General features: G+C 45.8%; 1 protein-coding gene across 5 annotated transcripts in view; it reads right to left on the bottom strand.

Annotated features, from left to right (window-relative positions):
- Positions 1 to 26,862, bottom strand: part of SRGAP2 (SLIT-ROBO Rho GTPase activating protein 2) — a 262,190-nt gene that overhangs the window by 47,345 nt on the left and 187,983 nt on the right. For 3 of the 5 annotated variants that reach the window (XM_055419997.2, XM_055419999.2, XM_055420003.2), the window contains exons 6-11: positions 24,936 to 25,151; positions 24,250 to 24,378; positions 16,874 to 17,098; positions 13,101 to 13,202; positions 11,896 to 12,093; positions 1,803 to 1,887 (exon numbers count right to left, since the gene is read on the bottom strand). In XM_055419997.2, the coding sequence (XP_055275972.1) occupies positions 1,803 to 1,887; positions 11,896 to 12,093; positions 13,101 to 13,202; positions 16,874 to 17,098; positions 24,250 to 24,378; positions 24,936 to 25,151 (955 nt within the window). The remainder of the gene's footprint in view (positions 1 to 1,802; positions 1,888 to 11,895; positions 12,094 to 13,100; positions 13,203 to 16,873; positions 17,099 to 24,249; positions 24,379 to 24,935; positions 25,152 to 26,862) is intronic. The other 2 variants (XM_055419998.2, XM_055420000.2) reach the window with 1 other exon arrangement.

Raw genomic sequence — 26,862 nt, 5'->3', positions numbered from 1 at the left:
AATTGTTGATTACAGTTCAGCTCATCTTGAACACCACCCTCCCCTACCCCAACAGTCTCTCTTACTAAAGGCTCAGCTTTCATCTGCAAAAATATTATTCTGAGCCATTATTTCCAACATCTGTCCCATTTCCATTCTGGAATATTCATACACATCAATTATCCCTCTGTGGCAAGAACAAGGGGCTCTTGCGTTTTGATGACAAATGCATACAGAAGGCAGGGACATGATGACTTGCACACAGGAAGATCTATTTTTTTCCCTTATTGCCAGAACTTGTCATCTCTAGATGAAGGCAATGTGCAGCACTAATGAACGGTCGCCAACCTTTGCCTCCTGAAGTAGCACATTTGGTATAAGCATGTCTGTTGCAAACCCATTCTCTCTCTCATACACACACACACACACACACACACACAGTCTCTCTCACACTCTGAGGCTTGCTCCCCATCTCACGTATGGGTCATGCTTAGACTATCTTGGCAAAAAGAAATCACAGTTATAACTAGTTCTGGGCATTCTTTCCTCTGATTCCCCATGGAGCAATCTCCTAACCCAAGAGTAAAGACTTTCTATAAGCAAAGTTTAGACCTGTTCAGCCTGAGTCCCTTGGGTGTGCATGTGCGGGGGTGGGGTGGGGGGGTGCGGGGAGAAGAAAACAGAAGTTATTTAACAGGCTTTCATCACATAAAAGAAAATGCATTAAAAATCCCAAGACCAAAGACACTAGAGATAAAAGAATTAATCACCAGGGGGAACTGCTCAGGGCAGGAGAACGGGGTAGGAAGGGTGGGTTAGGAGGCTCTGGAACGGAAAGTGGGGCTCTGATTCCTGGGGCCTGTGAGCCAGTGAGCACGGTATACTTGCCTAGATTCTGCACTCAGTCTGAGGAGAGCTCAAGAACTGACTTGAGAACATCCGACCTCAGTGAGGACGCAGCTTTTGCCTTTCGCGGCTGGTACCACCTGTCCCCGCCCCCATCTAAGCGAGGAGATCAGTGGGGCAAGGAGGAACGGGCAGGGCATTCAGAGGCATCCCCGACCTGGGAATCCCATTAATCAGAGGATGCTGAGAGCTGGGCAGGAGACCTGGGCAGGGTGCCAAAAACCCCAGGGAAGCTTCTCTTTCAACTTCTGCCTTCTGTTTGACAGCTGAGGAGAAAGTCCAGAGTGCCAGTCCAGTCCTCTGCCTTGCTACTTTTCAGGGTCTGATTAAAATCATCTTATGAGACCAGACAGTCTGCTCAGCACCAGAGCCTCCGCCTGGCCAAAGCAAGGAGAGGGCTGCCTCTGAGCCCCAGGACCCTTCAAAGCAAGAGAAAAGTACTGCCCACCCTGACGCTACTGACAGCTGCAGTCTGCCCAGCACCCCACCCTTGGGACTCCTCTCCTCTGCTCAGAGCAGCTGTGGAGCTCACCTCACAGCTCCTCACCCTATAGATTCAGCCTCTGGCCTGCCACAGAGGAGCCAAGAGTTTGACCGAAGGGTCTGGAGAGGAAAGAACCCATCAGCTCCTTGGCCCGGGTAGTGGCAGAGGAGGTGCAGCAGGGGGCGGAGAGCAGGCACGCTCCATTGAAACGAGTAGCTGATGCAAACTGGTGCTTCATTAAGCACGGGCCTTTCCCCATTACTCAAGCAGTCATCTGGGGCGTGTGCTTCCACGTCGAACAAGTGAGGAAAAGCAATGTGTTCACATAAGTAGATCGGGGCCACTTTGCTGAGGAGGGAGGCATGCGCTCAGCACTAGGGCCAGGACCCGGCCTGCCCCTAGCTGACAAGTCTCCCGCAGAGCCCACACTCACTCTCTCCCAGGGTTTTCTGGAGAAGGTCATGCTTGGCTTGCAGCTTGGTGATGAGGTTCCTGCCCTCCAGGTACTCCTTCATTTTCTGTAAGGGAAGAGGACAGAGAACATTCAGACTCCAAAAGGGGAGGAAGAAAAAAAAAATCATAAACGCTCAGCTGTACAATTCGCTTTCTAAGAGGGCTTTTGGTTTCTGACCCAATTTCCACCGGATTCCTTTTTTATTTTTTTTAAAGGCCCTGAGCATCTGAGCAGCTGCTGGTTTTCCTGGTGGATTAGTGTCCTGCTTTATGTCTTCCTAGGAGCTCCACGTCGGCCACTGAAAGAAACTGTCTCCTTGAGTCCAAGCCCCACATCCATCTTTTTCAGCTCCCCCAAGAGCTGCGGGTGGAGGGACTCACTGAGCCCTGCCTTCCTGGGGTGAGGACACACACCTGCGGCTGTCAGCTTGTCTCCCCTGCTACACCCTCCCCTCCAGGCCCCTCCCAGGGTGCATTCCTTCACACCAGCAGCAGTGTCAAGGCTCAGCCCAGCCCGGCACTCAGAGCATCTCTATCTGAGCTGCTCCTCTATTCTGCACGGAGTCTCTGCAGAAAGCTTGGGCTTTCTGAGCACACAGAGGGAGGGGCTGCCACACCCCACTTGCATAACACACTGGAGGTTCCAAACACAGATGAGGTTTATGGAAATGCGATCGCATCTGCTCTAACAGTCGAAATACGACTGCTGTGCTGAGCTTTGTGACTGACTTCTCTCAACCCTTGTCTGCTCAGTGAGAGACTGTATTTCCCTGGACAATTCAGCCAACCTTCAAAACAACCCTGTCAGTGGCTTAGGGTCAAACAATCAGCGAGTGGTGGAGCCAGTATCCATATACAGAGTTTAGCAGTACAGTGTGTGCTTTTATTTTTTAATTTATTTTTTGGCCACACTGCGCGGCATGTGGGATCTTAGTTCCCGGACCAGTGATCGAACCTGCACCCACTGTAATGGAAGTTTGGAGTCGTAACCATTGGACTGCCAGGGAAGTCCCCAATGTGTACTTTTAATCATTATGATAAAGTGCTCCATCTGCTATAGTGCAAAGCAGAAGGAGAGAAGTAGAATAAAACCAGTTTTTAGAGTACGTTAGCATGCAATTTGTTGGAGAAGACTGTTGAGAGTCCCTTGGACTGCAAGGAGATCCAACCAGTCCATCCTAAAGGAGATCAGTCCTGGGTATTCACTGGAAGGACTGATGATGAAGCTGAAATGCCAATATTTTGGCCACCTCATGTGAAGAGCTGACTCATTTGAAAAGACCCTGATGGTGGGCAAGATTGAAGGCAGGAGGAGAAGGGGACGACAGAGGGTGAGATGGTTGGATGGCATCACCGACTCAATGGACATGGGTTTGGGTGGACTCCGAGAGTTGGTGATGGACAGGGAGGCCTGGCGTGCTGCGGTTCATGGGGTCGCAAAGAGTCGGACACGACTGAGCGACTGAACCGAACTGAAAGCGTGCATTTGACTCTCAGGATATTTCCATACAGCACACAGGGACGACACCATTGTTTCCTTACTGCAGATGAGGACAGGCACGGGTACTGCTGACTGTTGCAAGCTCGTAAGTGGTGGTGCCAAACCCGGATCCCAGGTCTTTGGACTCTTACCATGGTGTCTTTCCCACCCCGCCCCACTGCTGTTCACAGACATCTCAGTTTGCCTTGGATGTCTTCTGCTGTAATGGTTCATCTGCTGGGTCGGGGTCATCTGCCCACCTCTAAACTCAGAGACAAAATGGCAGTGTCTCCCCGAGTGTGATCTGTGAATCACTGGTGATCCATAAAGTAGTTAAAGGGGTAAGTGGATATAACACTTAAAATGATAATTGTTCTTTTTTTTTTAAATGTACTAACCAAAAAGTATAGATCAAACCTTTGGGGTGAAAGTAGAAAGAATAGGTGCAAAAACTGTGAGTTACTTTGACTCTACCTTTCTGTACAGTGTGAACTTTTAACTGAGTGCATATTTCTCTCCCTTATAAAAACAGAAAAACGCAGCTTTCTCTGGGATGCTCATCGGCACCCTCCCACGTTTACCCAGCTGCTCCTGCGTAGACCTTGGCAAATCTCTGACATCTCTTCTCCCCCAGCCCTGTCACGGAGGCTTTGTTGCTCCTGTCTCTTTCCCTCCAGATGGCCTCCTCTCTATGGTCGGAGACCATGGCATTCATTATTCTTTCCGTCCCTGATACTCAGTACTGTGCCCAGCGGATAGCAGACACTCAACAAATCCTTGAAAATTAGTAAATAAATGAACATTCTCACTCTCCTCTGGCTAGAACCTTCCTCAGCAGTGACAAACCATGCCTCCAAGTATGCACCTACTCTCTGAATTAAACAGAAGACAAACAAAAAACAAGCCCTACCCCACGTCATTTCTGCCGCTTTCCTCACGATCTGTTCCCTCTGCCCCTCTGTGCTTCTGCACGAGAACATCTGCTTAAAAACAGGCTCTGTTGTCACCTTTCTCATCCCTTCTGCTCCAGCTGCCAGCTCACCTGCTGTCAGTCTTCCCGGCGTGACACCCTAACTCCCGACCAATGCCAACTGTGAGGCTCGGACCAGTACTTCCCCTCTTTGGAAGTTCATTCCAAGGAGACTCTAAAGGTTTCCCAATGAGGGAAAATTCGCCCATGGTAACCCTTACAATGAGACCAGAGTGCTCAGAAAACAGCCCAAATTCTGAAAGGAGATGCAAACTCCTTCCTGTCACTCGTGTATACTTGTGATTTCAGAGATCATTTTTTTCATTCATGTTCACAGTTCGCTGCTTAACTCCAGCTGTCACTCGGTGAACCATTAAAATAAATAACAATCTGATAAAGAGGTATGATGAATTACCTTTTCAGGTTCCACTAAATCCTGAAGGATCAAAAGCTGTGTCAAGGTATGACCTGCATCCCTAATACTGGAAACAGTGGTAGGAAGTTTTCCATCTGGGTAAGCTGGGTATGCGGAGGTAAAAGCATCCTATTTGCAGGCATATCATTTATCACTTTTCTGTCCCGCCCATAAAGCACTCATCTCTACAAGAGGTCGGCTGGGAGAGTAACTGGGCTTTCCTGGAGGAGCTTGCTTATTAGCAGGATTCAGGCGCTGCTTTCCTGACACACAGCGAAGGAAGCCAAGACAGCTGAAGGTAAGGGAGGAAGGTGGCTTTTCAATGATTTCTGGAGACCAGGTGCCAAAAGAACTGTTCATGAGTAATTTCAAAATCCTTCCTTGGGCAATGAGAGTCACTTTCCTTATCTAAACCATGTTCCAATATTAGGTAATTAATTTTCTTTCATTCCACTTCCTCTACCCTGCTCCTCTCCCCAAACATCTAAAGGTAAAGTGATCACCTGGACTTTTCCTCAGTGGAGAAGAAAGAAAAGGATCACGGTCAATTTCAGATCACCAAAATGAAGTCAAATTCCTAAAACACAGCCTGACTGCCACACCCCATGAGCTGCTCCCACTCGCCCCACTCCCAGCATTTAACACTCAATATTACCAAAACTGAGAATTTCTTCCAAAAGTAGAAGGGGAAGCAAGAGTCTATTGGATGTTTTTGGTTTTTGCCATTGTGAACCTTCAATTCAGTTTTTATGATCTCATTAATTTCCTTCCTAATAATTATTAATTTAGTATTAACCGTCAGTGATGAGGTTTATTCATTGAAAAGGATTAGTATGATAATTCTTCTTTCTGAGCCCACCTGCCCTAATAGACATTTTAATTGTAGTAAGATAAAGAAGGCTAAGTTGGTATATTTGAGTCCTACCACTTGTAACTCTTCTGACCTTGGGCAAGTCACTTAACTCCCAGAACTTAACTTTCCCCAACTGGAAAATGGGGATAATATCTTTTTTCACAAGGGTGTTCAAGATGAAATAAAGATAACAAACATGGCTGTGATTGATGCCAACCAGCAGATACTCAAAAGTGTTCCTTATACAGAATCACTTGGTCAACTAACTGAAAAACAGCCCTTCCCTAAATTTCTTTGCTCTATGTTAATACTTGAGAAAGCTTGGCAATTCCCTGATGGTCTAGTGGTTAGGACTTTCACTGCCAAGGGCCTGGGGTTCAATCTCTGGTCAGGGAGGTGAGATCCTCAAGTCACGTGGTACCACCAAAAACAAAAACAAAACAAATTCAAAGCAGGTTTCCAGCCTTTAAAAAGAAAAAAAGGAGGCACGAGAATGGTTTTCAAATTTAATTTTAAAATGCCTCCTCCCTTTAAATACATTCTTACTATGGTGCTATACAACTCATGGACCTTGCCTACGCATTAAATTTAATCTGTGAACCCAAGGTCACAAGTCTCCACCATGATGAGAAAGGGGTGGCTGGGAGGAGTGAGCTGTGCCTAGTCAGCCCCGTGCAGTGCACAGATACACAGATGTCCTTACTGGGCCTTCTTCCCCACCAGCCAAGCACACTGCTACTTCCCCTCCTACCTATCAATTTTTAAAGCAGGAAACAGCTGTCAGACAGAATACATAATAGAGCAAGCCTTTCAACAGGAGCATATCTCCCACTTGAACTGACACGGCAGGGGCATTCACTCGTTTATACCCTCTTAGTACACATTTATCACGAATCTGTTTATTCTTGGAGAATACCAAGAAAAAAAGATCTTGGACCACACCAAGTCTGGCAGTCTTAGAGCACTGTCTGTTCAATGGTCAAGGAACAGGTTCCTCTACAACTTCTTACCTTACCCAAATCTGTCCCCCCAAATTCAGGAGCCTAGCTTTGTTTATTTTATAAACAATTCATCCCCATTTCATCCCCCATACAAGAATCCCATACTCCAATCCTCACATAAGGAAATACCTGCAGGGTTTGACAGTACTTAGCTGGTAGTGAGCAGACTAGAGATTTCTTCACAGAATTAGAGATACGGAGGGAACATTTCATGCAAGGTTGGGCATGAAAAAGGACAGAAACAGTAAGGACCTAACAGAAGCAGAAGAGATTAAGATGGGGTGGCAAGAATACACAGAAGAACTGTACAAAACAGGTCTTAATGACCTGAGTAACTGTGATGGTGTGGTCACTCACCTAGAGACAGACATCCTGGAGTGTGAAGTCACGTGGGCCTTAGGAAGTATTACAACGAACAAAGCTAGTGGAGGTGATGGAATTCCAGCTGAGCTATTTAAAATCTTAAAACATGATGTTGTTAAAGTGCTGCACTTAATATGTCAGCAAATTTGGAAAACTCAGCAGTGGTCAAAGGACTGGAAAAGGTCAGTTTTCATTCCAATCCTAAAGAAGGGCAATGCCAAAGAATGTGTAAGGTTGTGCTCAAAATCCTTCAAGCTAGACTTCAACAGTTTGTGAACTGAGAACTTCCAGATGTATAAACTGGATTTAGAAAAGGCAGAGGAACCAGAGTTCAAATCGCCAACATCCATTGGATCATAGAGGAAGCAAGGGAATTCCAGAAAAACATCTGTTCCTGACTACGCTAAAGCCTTTGACTGTGTGGATCACAACAAACTGAAAAATTCTTAAAGAGATGGGAATACCAGACCACCTTACCTGTCAAATCTGATGCAGGTCAGGAAGCAACAGTTAGAACCGGAAATGGAACAAGACTGGTTCAAAATTGGGAAAGGAATGTGACAAGGCTGTATACTGTCTTATATGCATATGCATATATTTACCTTATATGCAGAGTATATCATGCGAAATGCCAGTCTGGATGAATCACAAATTGGAATCAAGCTTGCCGAGAGAAATAGCAACAATCTCAGATACGCAGGTGATATCATTCTAATGGCAGAAAGCGAAGAGGAACAAAACAGCCTCTTGATGAGAGTCAACGAGGGGAGTGAAAAAGCTGGCTTAAAATTCAACATTCAAAAAACTAAGATCATAGTTCTTCATGGCAAATAGAAGGGGAAAAAGTAGAAGCAGTGACAGATTTTAGTTTTGGGGGCTCCAAAATCATTGTGGATGGTGACTGCAGCCATGAAATCAAAAGACATTTGCTTTTTGGAAGGAAAGCTATGACAAACCTAGACAGTGTTTTAAAAAGCTGAGACATCACTTTGTAGACAAAGGTCCATATAGTCAAAGCTACGCTTTTCCAGTAGTCATGTATAGATGTGAGAGTTGGACCATAAAGAAGGCTGAGCACTGAAGAATTGATGCTTTTGAACTGTGGTGCTGGAGAAGACTCTTTGAAAGTCCCTGGGACTGCAAGGAGATCAAACCTGTCAATCCTAAAGGAAATCAACTCTGAATATTCATTGAAAGGACTGATACTGAAGCTCCAACACTTTGGCCACCTGAGCAAAGAGCTGACTCTTTGGAAAAGACCCTGACGCTGGAAAAGACTGAGGGCAAAAGGAGAAGGGGGCAGCAGAGGACGAGGCGGTTGGATGGCATCACTGACTCAAGGGACATGAATCTAAGCAAACTCCGGGAGATAGTGAAGGGCAGGGGAGCTTGGCATGCTGCAGTCATGGGGTCGCAAATAGTCAGACACGACTTAATGACTGAACAACAGCAGCCTATGAAAAGGGAGCGGGTTAAGTGAATGATGTAACATCTGTCTGCACAAATGAAATTCTGCTCAGCCATTAAAAAAAGAGATCTTTTTGGAATAAATTGAAGATAATATCCCAAATAAATTAAGTAAAACAGCAAAGTGAAGAACAGTATTGATGATACACTTCCATTTGTATTTCTATTTATTTGATTTCCTCATATTTCTAATGTAATAATATTATATTAAAGGGGACTTCAGTGGTTGTGTCCACACAGAACACCTTTGGAAGGACACAGAAGAAACTGGTGTCAGTCACTGGCAGGAAGTGGGGGTTAAGAATAGGCAGAAGCTTGACTTTCTTGCTTTTTTGAAATCTTTGCATCTTTTTAAAAAATCTTTAATAGTTACAATAAAATAGGCAATGGGAAAAAACGCAGACAGTGAGGGATTGTGTGTTACAGAAGGTAAGTGATACAAAGCAAGGAGATCAGAAAACCTCTGTCTTCTCACTTAGAGCAAAGGACAGCAGAAAGCTGAGCGGTCCCAAGCCTTCCCCTGATCTCAGCTTCCTCATCAGGGCAAAGAGAAAAAGTCCGTGTCTTGACACCTGGACACCAGAACACCAGAGTTCTGGTTTCAGCTCTTGCTGAAGACCTTGGACAAGCTATCCATCCTTTCTGAATTTTTGTTGTTTGTTAGTTCTTAAAAAAAAAAACCTTTCAAATGAGAAGATTTGGCTAAATGATTTTGAAAAAAACACTCAAGCTTTAAAATTTCATGATTACTTTCCCAGTACTCTTGCAAATGACCGACCTTTTACAGGTCATGCTTCAGGTTTTCAATCACTGTCATCTGGGCAGATCAATCTGATGAAAGCCAAGGGTGCTCAGAAAGTATTCCAAGCAGCCCTCTGGGTTACTAGGCACACTACTAGTCAAAGCCGTGACCAGGGACCTCTTTCCAACTTTCCAAAAGAAGGGAACTTCCAGGAGGAGATACTCCGATGTCTTTGAAGGGCACAGGGAGACAAAGGAAACAGAAGGGTAAATGTTTGTAAAGGAAAAGACTAAGGAAGGCACACCTGCAGTTGTCTTGGCTTTGTGGGTTCTGCAAGCACAGGCAGACATCCTGGCGGACATTCACACACCACCTTTTCTTTGCCACCCAGACCCCAAAGTCCTTTTTATCATGAACTGAATTATCTGACGCATTCCAAACACCAATCACAAAAATGGTGAACTCTTTTACAAATCTGTTACTAGACAAGCCCGGACAAAAAAGCTTTCTGTTAGCCAAGGAAATTTACACACAATTTTGATAAGTAGCATTATGGCCACAAAAGACAGGAAATGAGTTAGTGGACATGAATGCATTCAGACAGAGGTGAAAGGGTGGGCAGGATTTGGGAGATCGCCAGTTTGAATATGGTCATTCCTGCTCTTACTAAAGGTCGATTCTAAATACAAATGTAGCGTCCCTTAAAGCTCAGAAGTAATTTCTGAAGTCTTAAATACAGATTTTTATGTTCAAAATTCTCATTTAATCAAAAAATGGAAATCTTCTGCAATGTAACAAGACTGGGTCATTTAAGTAGTGTTATATCTAAGCAGTCCAGACAGAATAGTCAGACAATCCTATTATTTAAAGCCTCTCGAATATTTAACATCCTCCAGAGATAAAGAAGCTTGGGGAGGTACACAGCCCTCACTACAGACAAGAACTTTCTCCCAAGTCTGTCCCAGATTTTTCATGCCTTTATGCTTTTGCACATGCTGCTCTGGTCTCAAAGAATTCTTTTCTCTTCATGATTCTCTGCCTCATCAGCACAAAGTCACTCTGTGTGTAATGTTTCCCCAACTCCATTCATCATGGTTGCCATTCAAACATGTGTGCATGCATGCACTTAATAGTTTTACATTTATTTTTTAAATTATCAAAATTAACCCATGCTAATTCTTTAGAAATACATGCAGTAAAAAAGAAGTTCTCCCTTCATAGGCCTAATTCCACCATTCTCTTCATTTGATATTCTTAGTATTCCCAGCTTACATGGCACAGTGTCAGAGTAGATCCTTAATAAATGATCAATGAATAATTTAATAATTTTTAATGAATAAATTATAGTGATGATAGGAATAATAAATTTTCAGCATTTTTTAGTACTTACTACAAAATAGGCAATATGCTATATATTTTACAAAAATGAATGAATGAGCCAAAATGTCATTCTTTCTTTGTATTGATTTTACCATTTTACTCATAAATATATTTAAAGCATGTTATAATTAAATGGGTTTCACTTAAATTAATCATTTAAGTGAAAACAGCAGATTATAAAACAATATGCACAGAAATATGCCATTTTTATAATAAAATTATAAATATATGTTCACATCCATGTGCATGTATAGAAAAAAGCCTGAAAGAGAATATATTCTAACACTATTATCTGTAGATACTTGGGATTATGGATGATTTTTAGTTTCTTCTTTCTTACTTCTAAAGTTTATGTAATAAGCATGTTTTATGTTGTATAACAAGAAAAAAATGTTATTTTAAAAGAACAATACTGTTAAATCACGCCCTTTCAACAGTCTTCCCTAGGACTTAAAAAATTTTTGAAGAATTCTTAGTTTTAATTACTTGAAAAAATAGATTTCTTCTTTAAAAGAGATAGCAAATCATTAGTGTTCCTAATGGAAAAAGGGCAGTGTTCAAAGAGGAATTAAACAAACAGTTCCAGTTGCAGGAGAAATTCAATTTGCTACTTGCAGACTATGCTTCTTGACTGAGAAACAAGTTAATTCTGCTCATTCAGAATCAGTATGCATATTCACTGGCTATATTTCCTCTCACATCCGCAAACTTAATTTCTTCTTTCTTAGTTGTCAGAAGATTAGGAAATAAATTTTAGCTCAGGCAATAAATCCTACTTGGCAAGCTCGAAATAACTCAATTATTAAAAAGCAGCACCAAAGACCAACCAGCAACCTTCCAAAGGACTGTTAAGACTACTTAAAAAAAATTGGGTCCATCTGTCTAAAAAGAAGACTGGGAGATGCATGAATAACAAAATATAAATATAATGTTCTAGAATTCTCTGCAAACCAACAATGTTGCACATTACCTGTTCCTTTGAGTTTTAGCCATTATTATGAAAAATAATTTTGTATTGACACAAATTATAAAGTTATCACATCAACTAGAAGAGATAACAGATTTTAACCGTAAGGTATGGTGGCCAAAATATCTCAGTGTGGTTCTCAAGAACCAGGAGATGCAGCCCCCTTGGATGACCCCCAGGGATGAGAAGGAAAGTTGTGAACAAAGTCTATTGGCTGGTTAAAAACATCTTCAAGAAGAAAATATTCTTGGTAGACACACAATTTGTAAATATTTGTGCCTTGAAGTGTACGAATGGTCTCCGAACATTCCCAGATCCAAGTGAAGATATTCAAAAACTGCCCTGAAGATGCCTGACAAGGACCCTGGGATCCAAATGGCTCATGTGTGCTGCAGAGCCTAAAGCTGATCTTTAAAGGCCACTGAGCCCCCTCACCGTGAAATAGAACTGTTCTGTCTCCTGCTGGTTGGCTCTCCTCTTGGCGATGCTGGGTTTGCTCATGAAGGTTTCTGAGACCGTGGACTTGACGGATTCCATAGAGTTGCTGTACTGGAAGCAATCAGACACATCGAAATCCTCGACGGTCACAATGTCCTGGATGGTCTGCAGAGTGGCCTCCATTGTCTTCTTTACCTGTCATGATAAGGGCCAACATAACGCGTGAGGGGTGGGCTGCAAAACGGTAGGTGATGGAGAAGCTTGGAGAAGTGAGCTGAGGCAGGAGGGAGGGGGTGTTAGCGGGCTTGCAGCACTGCTTCCCACTGAACAGTGCTAAGTGAGTGATAAATATCACATGGACCCTCTTCTCTTCAGTAACAACCTAACACCCACTTCCCCCCTCACACTACCTGCTTGGCCTGGCTAGTTAATGTTTATTTTGTAAATTTAAGATTAGCTCCTGGCTATACTGGACATGCTAAGGGAGAAAGAATGAAACAAATCCAAACCAACCCCATCATATAAAGAGCGGGTTAAAAATGCGTGATGGGCCAAGTCCCACAGTGCCCCAGGTTCTGTTTCCTGACCTTCAACAAATAATGAACTTGTCTCCCCATTTGCAAACCAAGTGACCCATCCCCAGGCTTTCCTGATCTTACTGGGGAAAGTAAGACTTAAATGAGATTCCAGGTAAGAATCACAAGAGCTCAAAAGAATAAGGAGCCAATAATCAATTACACTGCCCTTTTGAACTAGTTGTGGAAAGCAAATACGCTGGGCCCAGAAGAAAGTCGCCCTTTTCTAAGAGGACGGAGATGTTTGAAGTGTCAAAGTCAAAGGCCTCTGTTTGTTTGAAAATGCTGGAAAAAGCCAGGCAGGAGGGGGTGGTTTCAGAGACACAATATTGTTCACACAGCTGCCAAGTGCCATTTTGATTAAATGTGTAAAGGCGGGGAAAAAAGCATTTTGCAGAAGGCTCAAAATAGAGCTCAACCTTTGGCAATGCAAGAGCCACTTCCTGGAGTTCAAGGGCAGGATGTAGCAGAAGGGGAAAATCCAAGACTACATTTGGCTAGGAAATGTTTGCGGCAGCCCGGACATTCCCTGCATGCTCCTTCCACCTGCTCCCGTATAGGGAACAGCAAGAGGTTCGACAGGGAAACTCAGAGGGTGGCTGTGAATCTACTGAGCAGGAAACTCACCTCTTCATTCTCGATCTTCAGGGTGGATAAGCGAGACTGCAGTTGTTGGCATCTCTGTACCAGCTCACTCTGGACGGGCTGCTGGGCACAGAGCTGGGATGCCTGCCGAAAGAAAGCAACACCAGGTCAGGGAGAGGATGCAGATCTTTTGTCAGAGGCCTGTTACTGTTAATAAAACGACTCACAGTCAAGCTGCGAAGCTCATAATTTCTATGTGAAAACAAAATCCAAAGCCAAAGTGTGTAGACCTCTGCTAGGACCAAATAGCACAAGAAAAGAAGGAGGAATAGAACCTGTTTAAAAAGGTCTCTCTCTCTCTCTCTCTTTGGAGCCCACCTCCAGCCTGGTGCTTGGCAGGGGCAGGTCTATAAAGGGCTGGGGGCTCCCAGGAAGCCGGAGTCAGGGCAGAGAAGTGGGCTTCAGGCAGCGCTGGCTCCAGGCGCACCAGCTTTGGCACAGGGAGGGTCTCCTGCCAGAGGTCCAAGTGGCCACCTCTCTGGCCCCACCTTCGTTCCCTGCTGGGCAACAGAGTGAGAGCCGGAGAGAAGTGGGTCAGGAGGCTAACGTGTCGCTGCTGGAAGCCAGCGTGTGTTTATAAATCTGGGCCATGCATGAGAGCTCTGACTCAATGCGAGAAAGTGTGAGGCCAGGAGCAAGTCCACAGGCAATGCTAGAGGGCCCCAGAGGGCATGGAATCCTGTGGGGCTTGGCATTTTCAAAAAGCCATCATTTCACTCCAGGTCTTCACCAGATCTCTGTGGGAGAAAAGTCTGTCTTTCCCCCAAGGACTGCTGTCAATAAGCTTCACCCCGAGTGAGGGGATGGCTGAGCCACTGTCTCCTGGTGGGGCCATGGCAATGGTGTGGGCCTGAGGTCACCCACCGCACCCAGGATGACAGATGAGGAACAGAAGGCTGGCAGACTGCGAGACAAGACCACGTGCAGGCAGCTCTTGTCACCTTGCTACCACGTGTCCTTCAGCCTCTCATTTGAGGAGAGACATCTGGATAGAACCAGCCTCCTCCTTCCCCAGCGACGAGTGGGCACATTCCCAAGCCCACAGACCATTCTCTTGCTTGAAAAGACAAAACCTCTCTTCAGATGGAGGGGGCTGGGACCTGACCTTTTCCTCCATTGGCTTTTAAGCTCTCAACTGACTTGACCTCCTCCCCCAGCTGAGAGGCTGGCCTGAGCCAGCTCTCAGATCTGAAGAGAGCTGACTTCATCCTGGCTCTTGGATAAGCAGACACAATGGAGAAAGCTCGGTGGCCAGGATGGGATGGTGCCAGTAGTGAAACTCTCTGGCTGCCTGATGTCACCGGTCAGGCATCCAGAGCCCCACGAGCCTCTGGGGGCACCAAGGGTAGAGCCAAGCGCCTCCTCCTAGTACATCGGAGAGGGCCTGGCATCAGTCCATGTGCTGAGTGCCCCAGAACGCCAATCAGTGTGGGGCCTTGGCCAATTTCAGGGCTTCCGGTCCGAATGCCACCCGAACTTTGGCCCTAGTTCAAGGACTTCCAGGCAGCTCCCTCTCCTCGCCTCCACAGTCTACACACAGCCCTCACTGACTGGGGAGAGATGGCTGCAGGGACCAAGAAAGGCTGGCCTCTCATCGCTTTTTCTTCTCCACTCACGTGAAGGCGAGGCTGGAATGCAAAACCTTTGCATGATCTAGGATTCGCCCTGGCCCCTGCCTGGCTCAGCCACCGATCAGCTAGCATCACAAAAAAGGGAGGGCCTAGGCAGAAGACTGAACTATCGATTTTTAAAGTAACTTCAATCTAGCAGGCAGGAATCATGGAGGGAAAACCATCTCCCCGATTGTTTCTTTAAGAAGCAGCAGAGCTGCTGATGCATGCTTTGGCAGTGGTCCTCTACCGGGGTGCAAGGTAATGCATTCCAGCTGTGCTCTGGAGTATGGAAATAAGGCTCTGACAGGGCGAGGAGGGAGCCTGTGCACCCAGCGTCTGGAATCCCCCTTTATGGAGACAAGCTGCTGGGCTTAGCAGGCAACGCAGTCGATACCAGAAAATAGTATTAATATCACTCCACTCAGCTGGTCCCCAAGTTCCACTGCTTCTTGGGAAGGAATCTCCGTGGCAGCTGAAGAAGGGGTTTGGAAGGCAAGTCTGACCAGAAGCCAGAGCAGGTGAGGAATGGGGCTTCCTGGGGCTCGGTGACACCCCGCCCCCGGATTCTAGCTGCACATACTGCCATCTCCCTTCCCCATCTGTTCAACGCTGACATTTCCTGAGCCCCAGCAATGGAGGCAAACTGGAAACGGTTTGGTTTTCCCAAGAAGGAGAGGAGGAAAGAAACCATCCCCACACTTCTGTTCTTAGGGCAGAAATGTCCCATTCTCCACGCTGGCCTACTGATGACAGCTGATCCACTGCTGACGCAGCCACAGCTCTCATCCTGGAGCAGCGTTTTCTAAAGAGCATCTGGACGTTCATCTTAATGGAAGCACTGTTCCCTTGTTGAGAGGACACGGCTGTTTTTCTGTCATCCAGCATTCCTTCCTCCTTCTTCTGGTAACTTCGGCCTGACAGCCCTCTGAGGGGAACATTTCCACTCACAACTCAGGCCCTGTGCTTTGGACGGGACTTCCCCAAACTTGAGGATGCAGGTTATGGCCTCAGCTGACTGCAGACACCAACCACAGTGATTGGGATTGGCTCAGGGATAAGCACTGCACCCAGTCAGAGCCACGGAGACAAAGGGAGACTCGTGAGGGCTTCCGAGAGGGAAGAAGATACTCTGTTTGTTATTCTGGCGGCACCACGCAGCTTGTGGTCCACGGGATCTTAGTTCCGCTGAGCAGGGATCACACCTGGGCAGGCAGCAGGGAAAACATGGAGTTCTAACCACTGAACCACCAGGAATTCCCAAGGAAACAGATGTTCCTTCTGTTGGATTTCAATCTACAGGGGGATAAGGCTGCAAATATAGGCTCCTTGCCCCCACAGGATAAAAGCCTATTTGAGAACAGAGCCAGAACATAGGATGTGAAACAGAGAGAGAAAAACTGAGTCTTTTGGTATAATTCCTAGTCTTCAGTTCATTCATGCCTGAAGATCTGTATTGAGCTTTTCTATTATGTAAGCTTATATATCCTCCTTCTGATTTAATCCAAAGGTCAAACAGTGGCTCCTAAGCCAGGAAGAAGATTCACTTTGATCTATATGAACAACCACCAGAAGTGGAACCTCAAGATTCAGAGGTTCCAAAACCAAAGACGTTCTCTTTCCTCTCACTTCAGGTTATTTAGGCCCTTCTTGTTTTAGCCATCAGAGGTAAAAAGTCAGAAACAAGACTGCTACATTCATGCACTGCTGCCTGGACAGTCATTCTCAGGCATGACATCTTAGCTCTTGTCCTGTCTGTAGTATCCATTCTTTTTTGTTCAATACCTAAGTAAAACTACCCCTTTTATCACAAACTTCTGAACCCATGAGAATAAGCGCCTTCAGAACGCTGACAAATGACAGAAGATCACGCCGTCAGCTTGCTGAGCTCTCCCTCCCCACCAGAAACCTTGAGTATCTGGCTCCATCTCAGCCCTCACTTCTTTTGGTCTCACCAGTTGGAGGAAGCCTAGTGGGCAGCAGACACCCAGGAGCTGTTTGCTGAATGGGTGGAATGGGTTCCCCCCACCACATGAAGCCAGCCCCACCTTGCCCTCCCCAGAATACCACGGCCTGAGTGCAGAAACTCTAGACCCAAGTGAGCACAAGCCCCCTTGGGGTGCGGGAGTGGGAAGAGGGGCTCACCATGTCCCCCATGTGGGGCTGGAACTCAAACTTCATAGGCGGACAGAAGACATTGTTGTACATCTCCATGAGGCGCTGCTTGTCACTGGTGGCGTCCAGGTTTTCCACGGCATTCTCGATGGCGTCCAGACCCTCGTGTTTTGACTGCTCCAGATTGAGCTCGGCAGAGAGGAAAGTGCGCAGTGCGCGGTTCAGGCTGGCGTGGTATCCTAAATCACAGCACTGCTGTGGAGCGGAGAAGGCACGTGAGCAAACCAAGGACAGCAGCGAGGCTTGGCAGAGGGGAGGGCGGCCCCCAGGGCAGATCTGGTCAACAACACTGGCTGTGCTACCGGAAGAAGGCTGGCCCTCCACGACCTGGGTGATATTTCTCCATTCTTGACTCCTAGTTCAATATGTAGGACTCCTTAGAGGACTGTGAGGTAGTCAAAAGGAAGAGGACTCATTGGGACAAAATGAAATTACTTAATCATGCTATTCAGTAAACATGAAAGAGTTGGGGAGAATTTTCTTCTATTTTCAGGTTCTTCTGGGGATACCACTGTAATACAATTCAACAATAAAAATGTAGCCTGCCACTCCTTCAGGGTTACTCTGATCCCATTACAACATACCAACCAAGTCAGGCCGTTTCAGCATTCAGGGCTTAGAAATCAGAGGTGCTGCAAGAGAATTCTAGTGAGAGAAATAAAAATGGGGGACAGGGGCTTACCCTGTCATTATCAACCCCCAACATTCTAGGACAGGCCATAGTTGTAGATTAGGATTTCTGCACTAAAGCTCTGGCCCAACAGCATTTCTGAGACCAAAAAATTCTAATATAAGTGTTACTGGGAAAATTCACATCACTTAAGGGATTCTGATTTTCTGAAATAACATGGAAAAAAAATGGTATGAAAGACACAGTAGTATTAAAAAAAGCACCGGATGGGAAGTCAAGCAACCTTGGAAAAACCATTCCCCCTCCCTGAACCCACTTCCTCGACTGTGGAATGAAAAGATTTGGCTGGCAGTGGTTCTCAGGCTGAAGAACAGAGCTCCACGGCTCTGTACTCAGGCTGCTCTTAAGAGAGGGCAGCCCCACAAGGAGGACTCAGAGCCCCCATCCCTGCTTCAACTAAACCAGCTCTGCCCTTTTTTCTATTCAATGTATTAGGATTCTATGTAAGGTCTGATTTGAAGAAAGAATTCTTCTCTTAAAGAGTAAGACTGAAAATATCAATACTTGGACTAAACATAATCCCTGAGGTCCTCTTAAGCAATGGCATTCTGTAACTCTATTCCTCATCCCTCCCAAAGGACCCAGAGATCCAAATTCCTCAGTCACCCATTATCCCCTCTATTGCTCAAACAGTTTTGATATCCAGAACCTGAGATGAAGTATCAGAGAAGAGTCCATGGATAGAGTGAGACCATCTGCCTGACTGCCATTTCATTCCATAAGCAGGCATCAGATTAACTCCTCCCCCAGTCTTCCCCCCTCTTCACGATCACACTGGGAACAGCCACTGCTGAGGAAGAAAAGCATGCAATGCGCCTCTTCCTCGCAGCCTTTAACAAGAAGCTCCACGACAGAGTGCTTGTCAGGCTGGGCTCTGGATTCAGTGCCAGCGGGCCCTGGCAGGTGCCTGGCTGTGCGGAAGAACAGCAGTTACAGCTTAACTAGAGGCAGAGGATGGAAAGACATTAAATTCAGTTGGGAGGGATGCTAGACAAAAGCGGCTGATTGGGAGGCTGCACACGCAGGGGCCCTTTCTCCTCTGGGAGATGCTGCTGGTCTAGCCAAGCCTCCCTTGAACCTGTAAACCTCCCTGACTAGCTCTGCATAGACTCCCGCTGATGAATTTCATGCCTGGAAGTCTGAGGAACAGAAGTAACAACGCCCACAGGGCTGAGCAAGTACGTGGTGGAGGTGGGGGCACCTTTCCAGTGCAGAAGAGCATCAGGGGAGGCAGGCTTCATAACCTTTACATACTTTTGGTAACTCCCCTCTCCCCTCCATTCTCACTACCTGTGCCCTAATTCATGCTCTTATCATCTTACAGTGCTGTCTGCTTCACTGTTCTAAAATACAGCTTTTGTTATACCTACTCCCCTGCTGAAGAACCTATAATAGCTCTCTCTTTTTTTTCCTAAAGTAATATCCCTTCCTCAGTAGGGAAATTTAAAAATGCCTCCATTTATTAAGTGTGCTAACTATATGTCAGTGTGCTATGTATATTTTGCATTTTAATCTGCATAGTAACTCCAGTAAGGTGGGTACTATTTTAACTTTCCAGACTAGAAAGCTGAGGCTCAGTGAAGTTAAGCAAAGTTAATGGTCAGAGCAAAGTGTAATTTGTTTTTCAGTCTCACCACCCAACATCATCTGCCTCTATTTTCTTCTTCAGACTCTTCTGTTCTAATCCAACGACATACTCATTGTTTGGGGTCGAGTATCACAAAACCATAGGCCTCAAATCAGCTGTATGACTGTTAGCAAGCTACTTAACCTCTCTGAGTGCCACAGAGGGATAACATCAGCCTCCGAGGTTGTTGCGAAGCTAATACATGTTTACTTATATCTGGGCACCATGCAGACCAAACAAACACTGATCACCTGTATCTCCAGGTCCACTGACTTTCAGCTCCAGGCGTTCTCTCTTCCTGAAATGGTTCTCATTCCTCTCCCCTGCTGGAACTGGACCCAGTCTTCAAGATCCAAATCAAATTATCAGCCTCCAGGAGGCCAGCCATCCCTACAACCCTGGCACATACTAACCCTACACTCAGAATGACATTCATCTGCAGCCCTTAGGTGACACAGGACACACTCCCTGACTCTGTAACGTGCCATTTCACATCAGCCTCCAAAGAGGGCTTGGCCAGGGTCTTACTCTTTCTTTGTATCCCTTACCATTGCTCATAGTAGGCATTTAATAAGTATCAGCTGATTGACTGATGCCACGAGTACAGATTCTAGCCTCTGAGGAAATAATCCACTTAGGCTGAATACTGATCTTAGTCAAGTGGGCAGTTGTGGCCACTGAAGCCTTTTGTTTTGCTCACTCTGGATGGCCCACAGAAGACACAGAGCTTTCTCGGGCCAGTCCAGTCTTCATTATAATAACTGCTCTGTAGCTTCTCTGTGCCAGTGCGTGGGGGTCTGACTCACAGTGTGCCCTCTGGCTCGTCTATGCCTTCAGCCAACCAGGGAGATTCAGAATAGGTTTTCCAGAGCCTTGGCTATCCACATATCTGAAAGGGCAACAGCCGGAAACTGAGGCATCAGAAAAGAAGCAATTTCTCGCAAGGCTAGGTAAACAAGATTTGAATATTTCATCCCCGTCCCCTGTAGAATCCCAGTGAGCAGAGGCAGCACATTATTTTGCTCACAATGGGGACAAAGTATGTTTTCCATGGCTTCTGATGAGTTCTGTGGCCATGCCGGGCTCCCCTGGCCATTTCTGGGTTATATAAATGTTTGATGAAAACTCTCTCAGGGGAAATCAAATTTTTATAAGAATTTAATGATAGCCCTTCCAGATGTGTGATGACTGGAACTGACGGTTCATTAACCCTTCACCAGCTGATAGTCTCACCCAGAGAGCTAGAGAAGGCCTAGAAAAGTAATACCCACTTTAAGCTCTCAAGAAGCTAGAAATAATCGCCCTTAATAAAATGTCCTGTTGAGAAAGCTGGGTTCCCTCCTGTCCGACTTGGGTGCATATGGTGTCACAGATTCTCTGCCCACACACAGCACTCACCACACTCCATGAGGACAATGCCTGGTTCTTCATTCATCCATCTGCTTCTGGGGGAGAAAAGTACATTCCAAGGAGCCTGTGGTTCTTAGACTATCTCAAGTCACTTCAGAATGTCTTTTTTGGCCCGAAGTCAAGGTTTTCCTGGTGTGTATCAGATGCTTCAAGTGGATTCCTACAATCTGGGATTAAATCTTATACTAAACAATGAAAAGAAGTGAAGAGCTACTCCTTGAATGGACTGGCATCCACAAAAATAACTTCTTTCACTTATCCTCAATGCCTGAGCACACAATGAGCTTTGACATTGCCAAGAAGGAGGCAGAATGGTGTCCATAACACAGATGGCAATGGACTGGCACAAGATTCATCCCACATCTCAAAGCAAGTTCTGGATACTGTCAAGATCAGAAAGCCAAGGGATAACCGGGCTCCCCACTCACTTCTGCTCTAACTGTTGGTTCCTGGCCATAGTATCTTTTTGGCCATTTTTATGGCAACAGATGAGCAAGAAAAAGCAGGAAACTACTGATACATATAATAACACGAATGGAGCTCAAAAACATCAAGTTGGGCAACTGAAGCCAGATTTTTTTAAAAGTATATACTATATAAAAAGCCCACCTTTGTAAAGTTCTGAAACAGGCAAAACTAATTCATAGTCAAAGAAATCGGAACAGTGGTTGCCTCTGGGTGGAGGACTGACTGGGAAGAGAAAAGAGGAACTTTCTGAGGTGAAGAAAATATTCTACATCTTGATAGAGATACAGGTTATAAGGGTGTAAGATGCATCACAATTCTTGCAATTTAGCACAAGTTCAATCATTGTATGTAAATTAGATCTCAATTAAAACAGTATTGAAAGGCATAAAAAGGAAAAAAATCTTGGCTTAGGAAATCATCTTCTTCCTCATTCTTCTGTTCTTTTAATGAACAGATTATGTACTCAGCTACATAGTAAGCCCTGTTATGTATGCATGTATTAAGGTAAAGAAGAGAGTTGGTTCCTGCCCTCAGGGAGCTTACAGAAACTAAAAGACCTTCCTCTGTTCTTAGTGCAGTGGCTCTCAAACTTTTTATGGCCTCCAACTTACAGTAAGAAATACATCTTATATTGGTCACACACACACACACACACACACACCTCTAACATAATAGTTTTACCAAATAAAACTTAACCTTACTAATGTAATGCACCCTGATGTTTTCTTTCCCATTCTACTCTATCCTAGTCTAGTTTATTCATTAAAATAAAATAAGCCAAACCTTCATGACTCCTCTAACGGATCACGACCTATGGTTTGAAAACCCCAGTCCTACTTCCTGTGCTTAGCTCTGGCGCTGCAACTGGCCAGTTAAGATAAAAAACAATCTCTCTGTATGTCTATGAATACCTCTAGGGTAAGAATCATTTCATTCTTTTTGTACCCTGATGCTGCAGGGCACACAGTCTCATCCCAGCGAAATACTTACTGAACATTTGTAGAGCATAATAATGCTGTAAGTTTTCTTTTTCTTTTTCAGAAGACTAATTAATTTCACTCCAGGAAAAACAGAAGCACAAACAACAAACAAAATAAAGCAAGAGCAGTGTTATATTAATATCCATGCGGCCTGGGCCACTGCCAGCCTGGACTCGCCCCTAGTGGCGAGAGCCACGCCCTGGCTGAACGCTGGGGGCGCCTCACTCAGTGTCCTGGAAGACAGGCTCCCAACAAGCTTCTTTTAAATGATAATAGGAGCAAAACGGCCTGCCCCCTGGACTGATTTAAAAACACCAACTCACAGCTGATGGAGTGTCTGCCAACTGGGACTGACTTAGCAGTACCCTTCTCTTCCGCAGAGGTCAGGGTCTTGGTGAAAGGAAAGAGAAAGCTACCCTGAGGGCAAAAGGAAGAGAGAAGGAGAACCTGCAGCAGAGGTGTGGTGGACCGCCCAGGTATGATTTTTGTTTTTTTTTAATAGAATGTGAGATAAACAGCAGAGATTGAGCATTAGAAAGAAGTGATTCTCCTCCTCATGCTGAGAACAGGCCTCTTTCCCAACAGTGAGGAGCTGTTCCCGTGAGGAGGAGAAAGGATCCTGTCCAAGGCTCTGACCTCTGTTGAAGGACAGTGTTCAGATCGGCATCAACAAGTAGAGAGAACAAAGCAGTGCCTGAACAGGGATCAGGGATCCACTTACCCGGTGAAACGATGACACTCAGGGCATTAAGAGGCTGATACCTACTGACTCAAAAAGCCCTGGCTGAAGGGAGAGAGAAATTGCTATTTTAGAAACCTTCCCCAAGCAGCTCTGATGTGAGGCCAGATTTAAGTACTCAATGATTTAGCCCAGTTCTTCAGTTTGCCAGGGGGGTAGACAGGAGACACAGCAGAGTTCCAAACCAGCTCTGTGATAAGCCTCAGGTCAAACAGATAGTTTACACAATGGCCAATCTTAGACCAGAACCACACATAATGTGGCAAAATGTGGCAGGTCCATTTGCAGAGAAACCAAGGTAGACAGGCAAATATGTGAGGTCTGGCCAGAGGCTCACAAAACTCAGTTGCTGCCTGCTGACAGTCAGAGGCACATATCAGACCTCCGCAAGGAGACCGCCAGGCTCCGCCTGAGGCCCTGGAGACTGGGAGGCTGAGGCTGAGCTGGATGGCTCCAGGCCCCTCATTTTGATACAGGAGGGAGAGGCAGAGGTACTTAAGCAGCTGCAGTCAGGACTGGTTCAGAACTGACCCAGACTGGTGTCTGCAGGTGAGAGCCATTGCAAGACCTAGGTGTAAGGAGAAGCAGCAAAGAAGTGAAGTTGCTCAGTCGTGTGCGACTCTACGATCCCATGGACTGTAGCCTACCAGGCTCCTCTGAAGGAGAAGCAGAAACCAAACCGAGGCTGACCCGTAAGGCCGGAGACACAACCCTTATCCCTGTGTCTGCCCCGTGCAACACACACGCGCCTAAGATTCTGACCTCTCATCATCTGAGCGCCACATCAGTGAGTATGAGCCAGAAGCCAGGGGCATCCGGGCGCCTTCCTGACCAGGACTCTAGTTTGCAGTTTAACTTTGGGCAGGGGCTCTTTTGACCCCCTACCTAGATTTCCTTATCTACAAACTGGAGATTGCAATATTGACCCAAAAGAGTGACATGACAATCAAATGAGATAATACTGAGAAACATTAAGAGCTATATAAACTAATAAGGTATGACATTCTAAGCCTTTAGCTCTTGGCACTCAGTTCTATGGGCAAGTAGCTGATCTAAGGGAATATTTCCTAAGAGACACAAGTGCACAATGGTTGTGAGCCTGGGTTTACCAATCAGACCTCAGTACCAATTTTGCCTCTGTCATTTATTAGCTCACTCTGGGTAAAGTCATCTAAACTCTCTGAATTTAAATCTGTAACAATGGAGGTAATAACGCCTGGATGAATGAATGAAAAGAAGTGTAAAGTGCTTTACCTGATACCTGGTACATGGCAAGCCCCAGGGGGATCATGGCTACCATGTTCATAGGTGTTCTCAAAATGCTCTAAGATGCCTGAGCAACAGAACTGGGGGAATCCTGACCAGATCTTCAAAATCAGAAGGGACCCTTGTGTCCCTCGTACCCTTGCACCTTTGGCTTTAAGCACTTACATCAATAAGGTCAGACAGGTCGTGGATGTAGTACTTGAAGACAGATGCATTGGTGGCTTCCAAGGCCAGTAAGTACTCATTCCGGGCTTTAATGGCCTTCAGCTTATTCTCCGTATACTTGGCTTGGCGCTGAAAAGAGAACAGAAGTTCATTTTTACTTTTTTATTTTTTTAAGAGGGGAGACTGTTCTCTAAAAGATGAAAAGTACAGTACATTCAAGAACCACAATTGTGCTGCTACTCCCTATGCGCATCTGCCTTAAATTGGGTTCTAATTCTGTGTAATGAGATTCAAGGGCATAATGTAGAACAGCCCAGGAAAGGTTAGTGAGGCTCCTACTTTAGACGTGTGTCCCACTTTGGTTCTATCTGTAAATTCCATCCTCCACCCCTGCACCGCCACCCTGAAGGAGTGTCACTATACCTGCCTCTGAACGCCTGACATCTGAAGCCAAACACTAGGTCTACAGTTCCCCTCCCAGGCTTGGGAAAGGTGACTACTGTTTCTTGTTGGTCTGCTACTGATGCCCAGGTTCTTCCAATAACTAGGATTTCTTTCAGGGTAGACTGCAAGGTCACTAGGCACTAAAGGAACCCAGAACTTTCTTGTTCTGCTCTCCGCAGGGCATACTGGAAATCTCCTATCAGTCCCGACTTCCACAGTGTTCCTCCCCAGAGCCTACACACCTTCTCCTTCATCTTCTCGATCTTTTTCACCGAGCTCCTCCGGACATGCTTCTCCTCAATGCGGACGTTGGATGTGGAGTCAGGGGAGCGTGGGGCCTGCCGGTCCTCTTGCTTTACAGATTTTCCAATTTGCTTCTCCTCCTGCTTCTCCGCCTCCTTCAGCTTGCTCTGAGCACTGATGCTGTCGGCATTGTACATGTGATATGTCTTCATGACCTGCAAGACACCCCCACCCCCACCCCTAGAGGTCAAGCCAGTGGGGTCAACTCTTTGCTTTACAGGCTAAGAGACTCAGCTGGACCTCTCCTCCATGAGCAATATTCTCATACCCTTAAAGGCAAAATTCATACGTGTTTGGTTCAGCAAACTTCTATATTAAAGGCCACTCCAAAGCACAGGAAAGCAGTATTTGAACTGAGCCAACATGACTTATCGTTTAAATGATTTTATGTCTTCCACCAGGAATCATTTACTCCTATTTATGCAGCAGCAGCATGAACATCTGTGAGCATTTTTACTTTATATGGGTAATTTCCGTTACTTGTCATCTCACAAGACCAAGATAGGAAACACCAGCACTCAGACCTCAAGAGCAAAGCCTTCCTGGGCTGGCTGGGACTCTGAAGAGGGCAGCACAGCCTGCAGAGCAGCCCATACTTTGGGGACTTTCAGATACGAAATGGGGAAGCAGAACAGCTCCACACCTGCTTTCTACTGGCCTGTGTCCTGGGGATCTGCCTGGTTTGCTTTATCCAGATCAAATGCCCTCTCACAGCAAGAACAAGGGCAGCTACCACTTACTGAGCACTGAGTGTACTTCCCTGACTATGTGCCAAGTGCTATGCATGCATTTTCTCATTCTTGTAGCAATCCTGTGGTCTAGACAACAGCCCCATGAAGACTGTAAGCCTGCAGAAAAATTCTGGGAAGAGCCTAAGAAGGAACAGAATCCATATCAGGTGAAACTGGAGTTGCCAAAGGAAGGACGAAATAGAAAAGGAGAAGATACAACTTGCACATTTTTCATCACAGCAACGGTTTGGAAGTCTAGTCCCTTTTCCTAAAGAGGAGGCTGGAAAGCCTGGGACCTGCCTTCATTTCCTCCCAAACACACTACTTCCAGCCACCAGGTGTCTGCACCTCCCTGTTGGAGCTCTCTGTTTCCACACAGGGAGCCTCTGCTTCTATCTGGAAATTAAAAATGCTTGATGGCAAACCAAGCGAGCTGAAGTTCAAGAGTGCTGACATTCTGATGCCACGAGTGGGAGAATCAGAGAGTGTAGGAGCTGGGGTGTATGGGTGTGTGAGAGCAGGGACGGAACAACAGAGGAGGGCCAGGGCGTAATAACAATAATCTCAATCAATTGGTCAACGCTGTGTGTCAGAGGCCTGATGTATGTCAGCTCATTTAACGTTCACAACAAGTCTATGAAGGACACGCTATTATTTCCACTTTTAAAGATGAGGAAACTGAGGCTCAAAGACATTAACTATCATATCCAAGATCACACAGCTAGTAAATAAATCAGAATCAGGATTCAAACCCAGGTTTGTCAGGCCACAAATTTCATGTCCTTAGTCACTGAGCACCAGTGTCTCCCTTCTGTATAGGCCATGGCTGGATTAGTTGGGAAGAAAGGCTAAACTGAGTCAAGAGAGGCTTAAAGAGAGAATCTGGTTTACTTATTAATGTTGAGTTAGAGCCGCAGTCTCAAATGGGGGCTAATCTGGCCCCTGGGGGAACAATTCCTAGAGAGATTTTTCACTGTTACAGTATTCAGTTCAGTTCAGTTAAGTCGCTCAGTCGTGTCCGACTCTTTGGGACCCCATGAATCACAGCACACCAGGCCTCCCTGTCCCTATTACCTGGCCCCAAATGTCCATGATTCCAAGGCTGAGAAATCCTGGGTTAGAGGAATTTTGTGGG

This window comes from Moschus berezovskii, chromosome 17, assembly GCF_049115385.1.
Source record: "Moschus berezovskii isolate FMDL1 chromosome 17, NW_MosBer_1.0, whole genome shotgun sequence".
NCBI classification, from domain to species: Eukaryota; Metazoa; Chordata; class Mammalia; order Artiodactyla; family Moschidae; genus Moschus; species Moschus berezovskii.
This window is presented reverse-complemented; position numbering and strand designations above follow the sequence as displayed.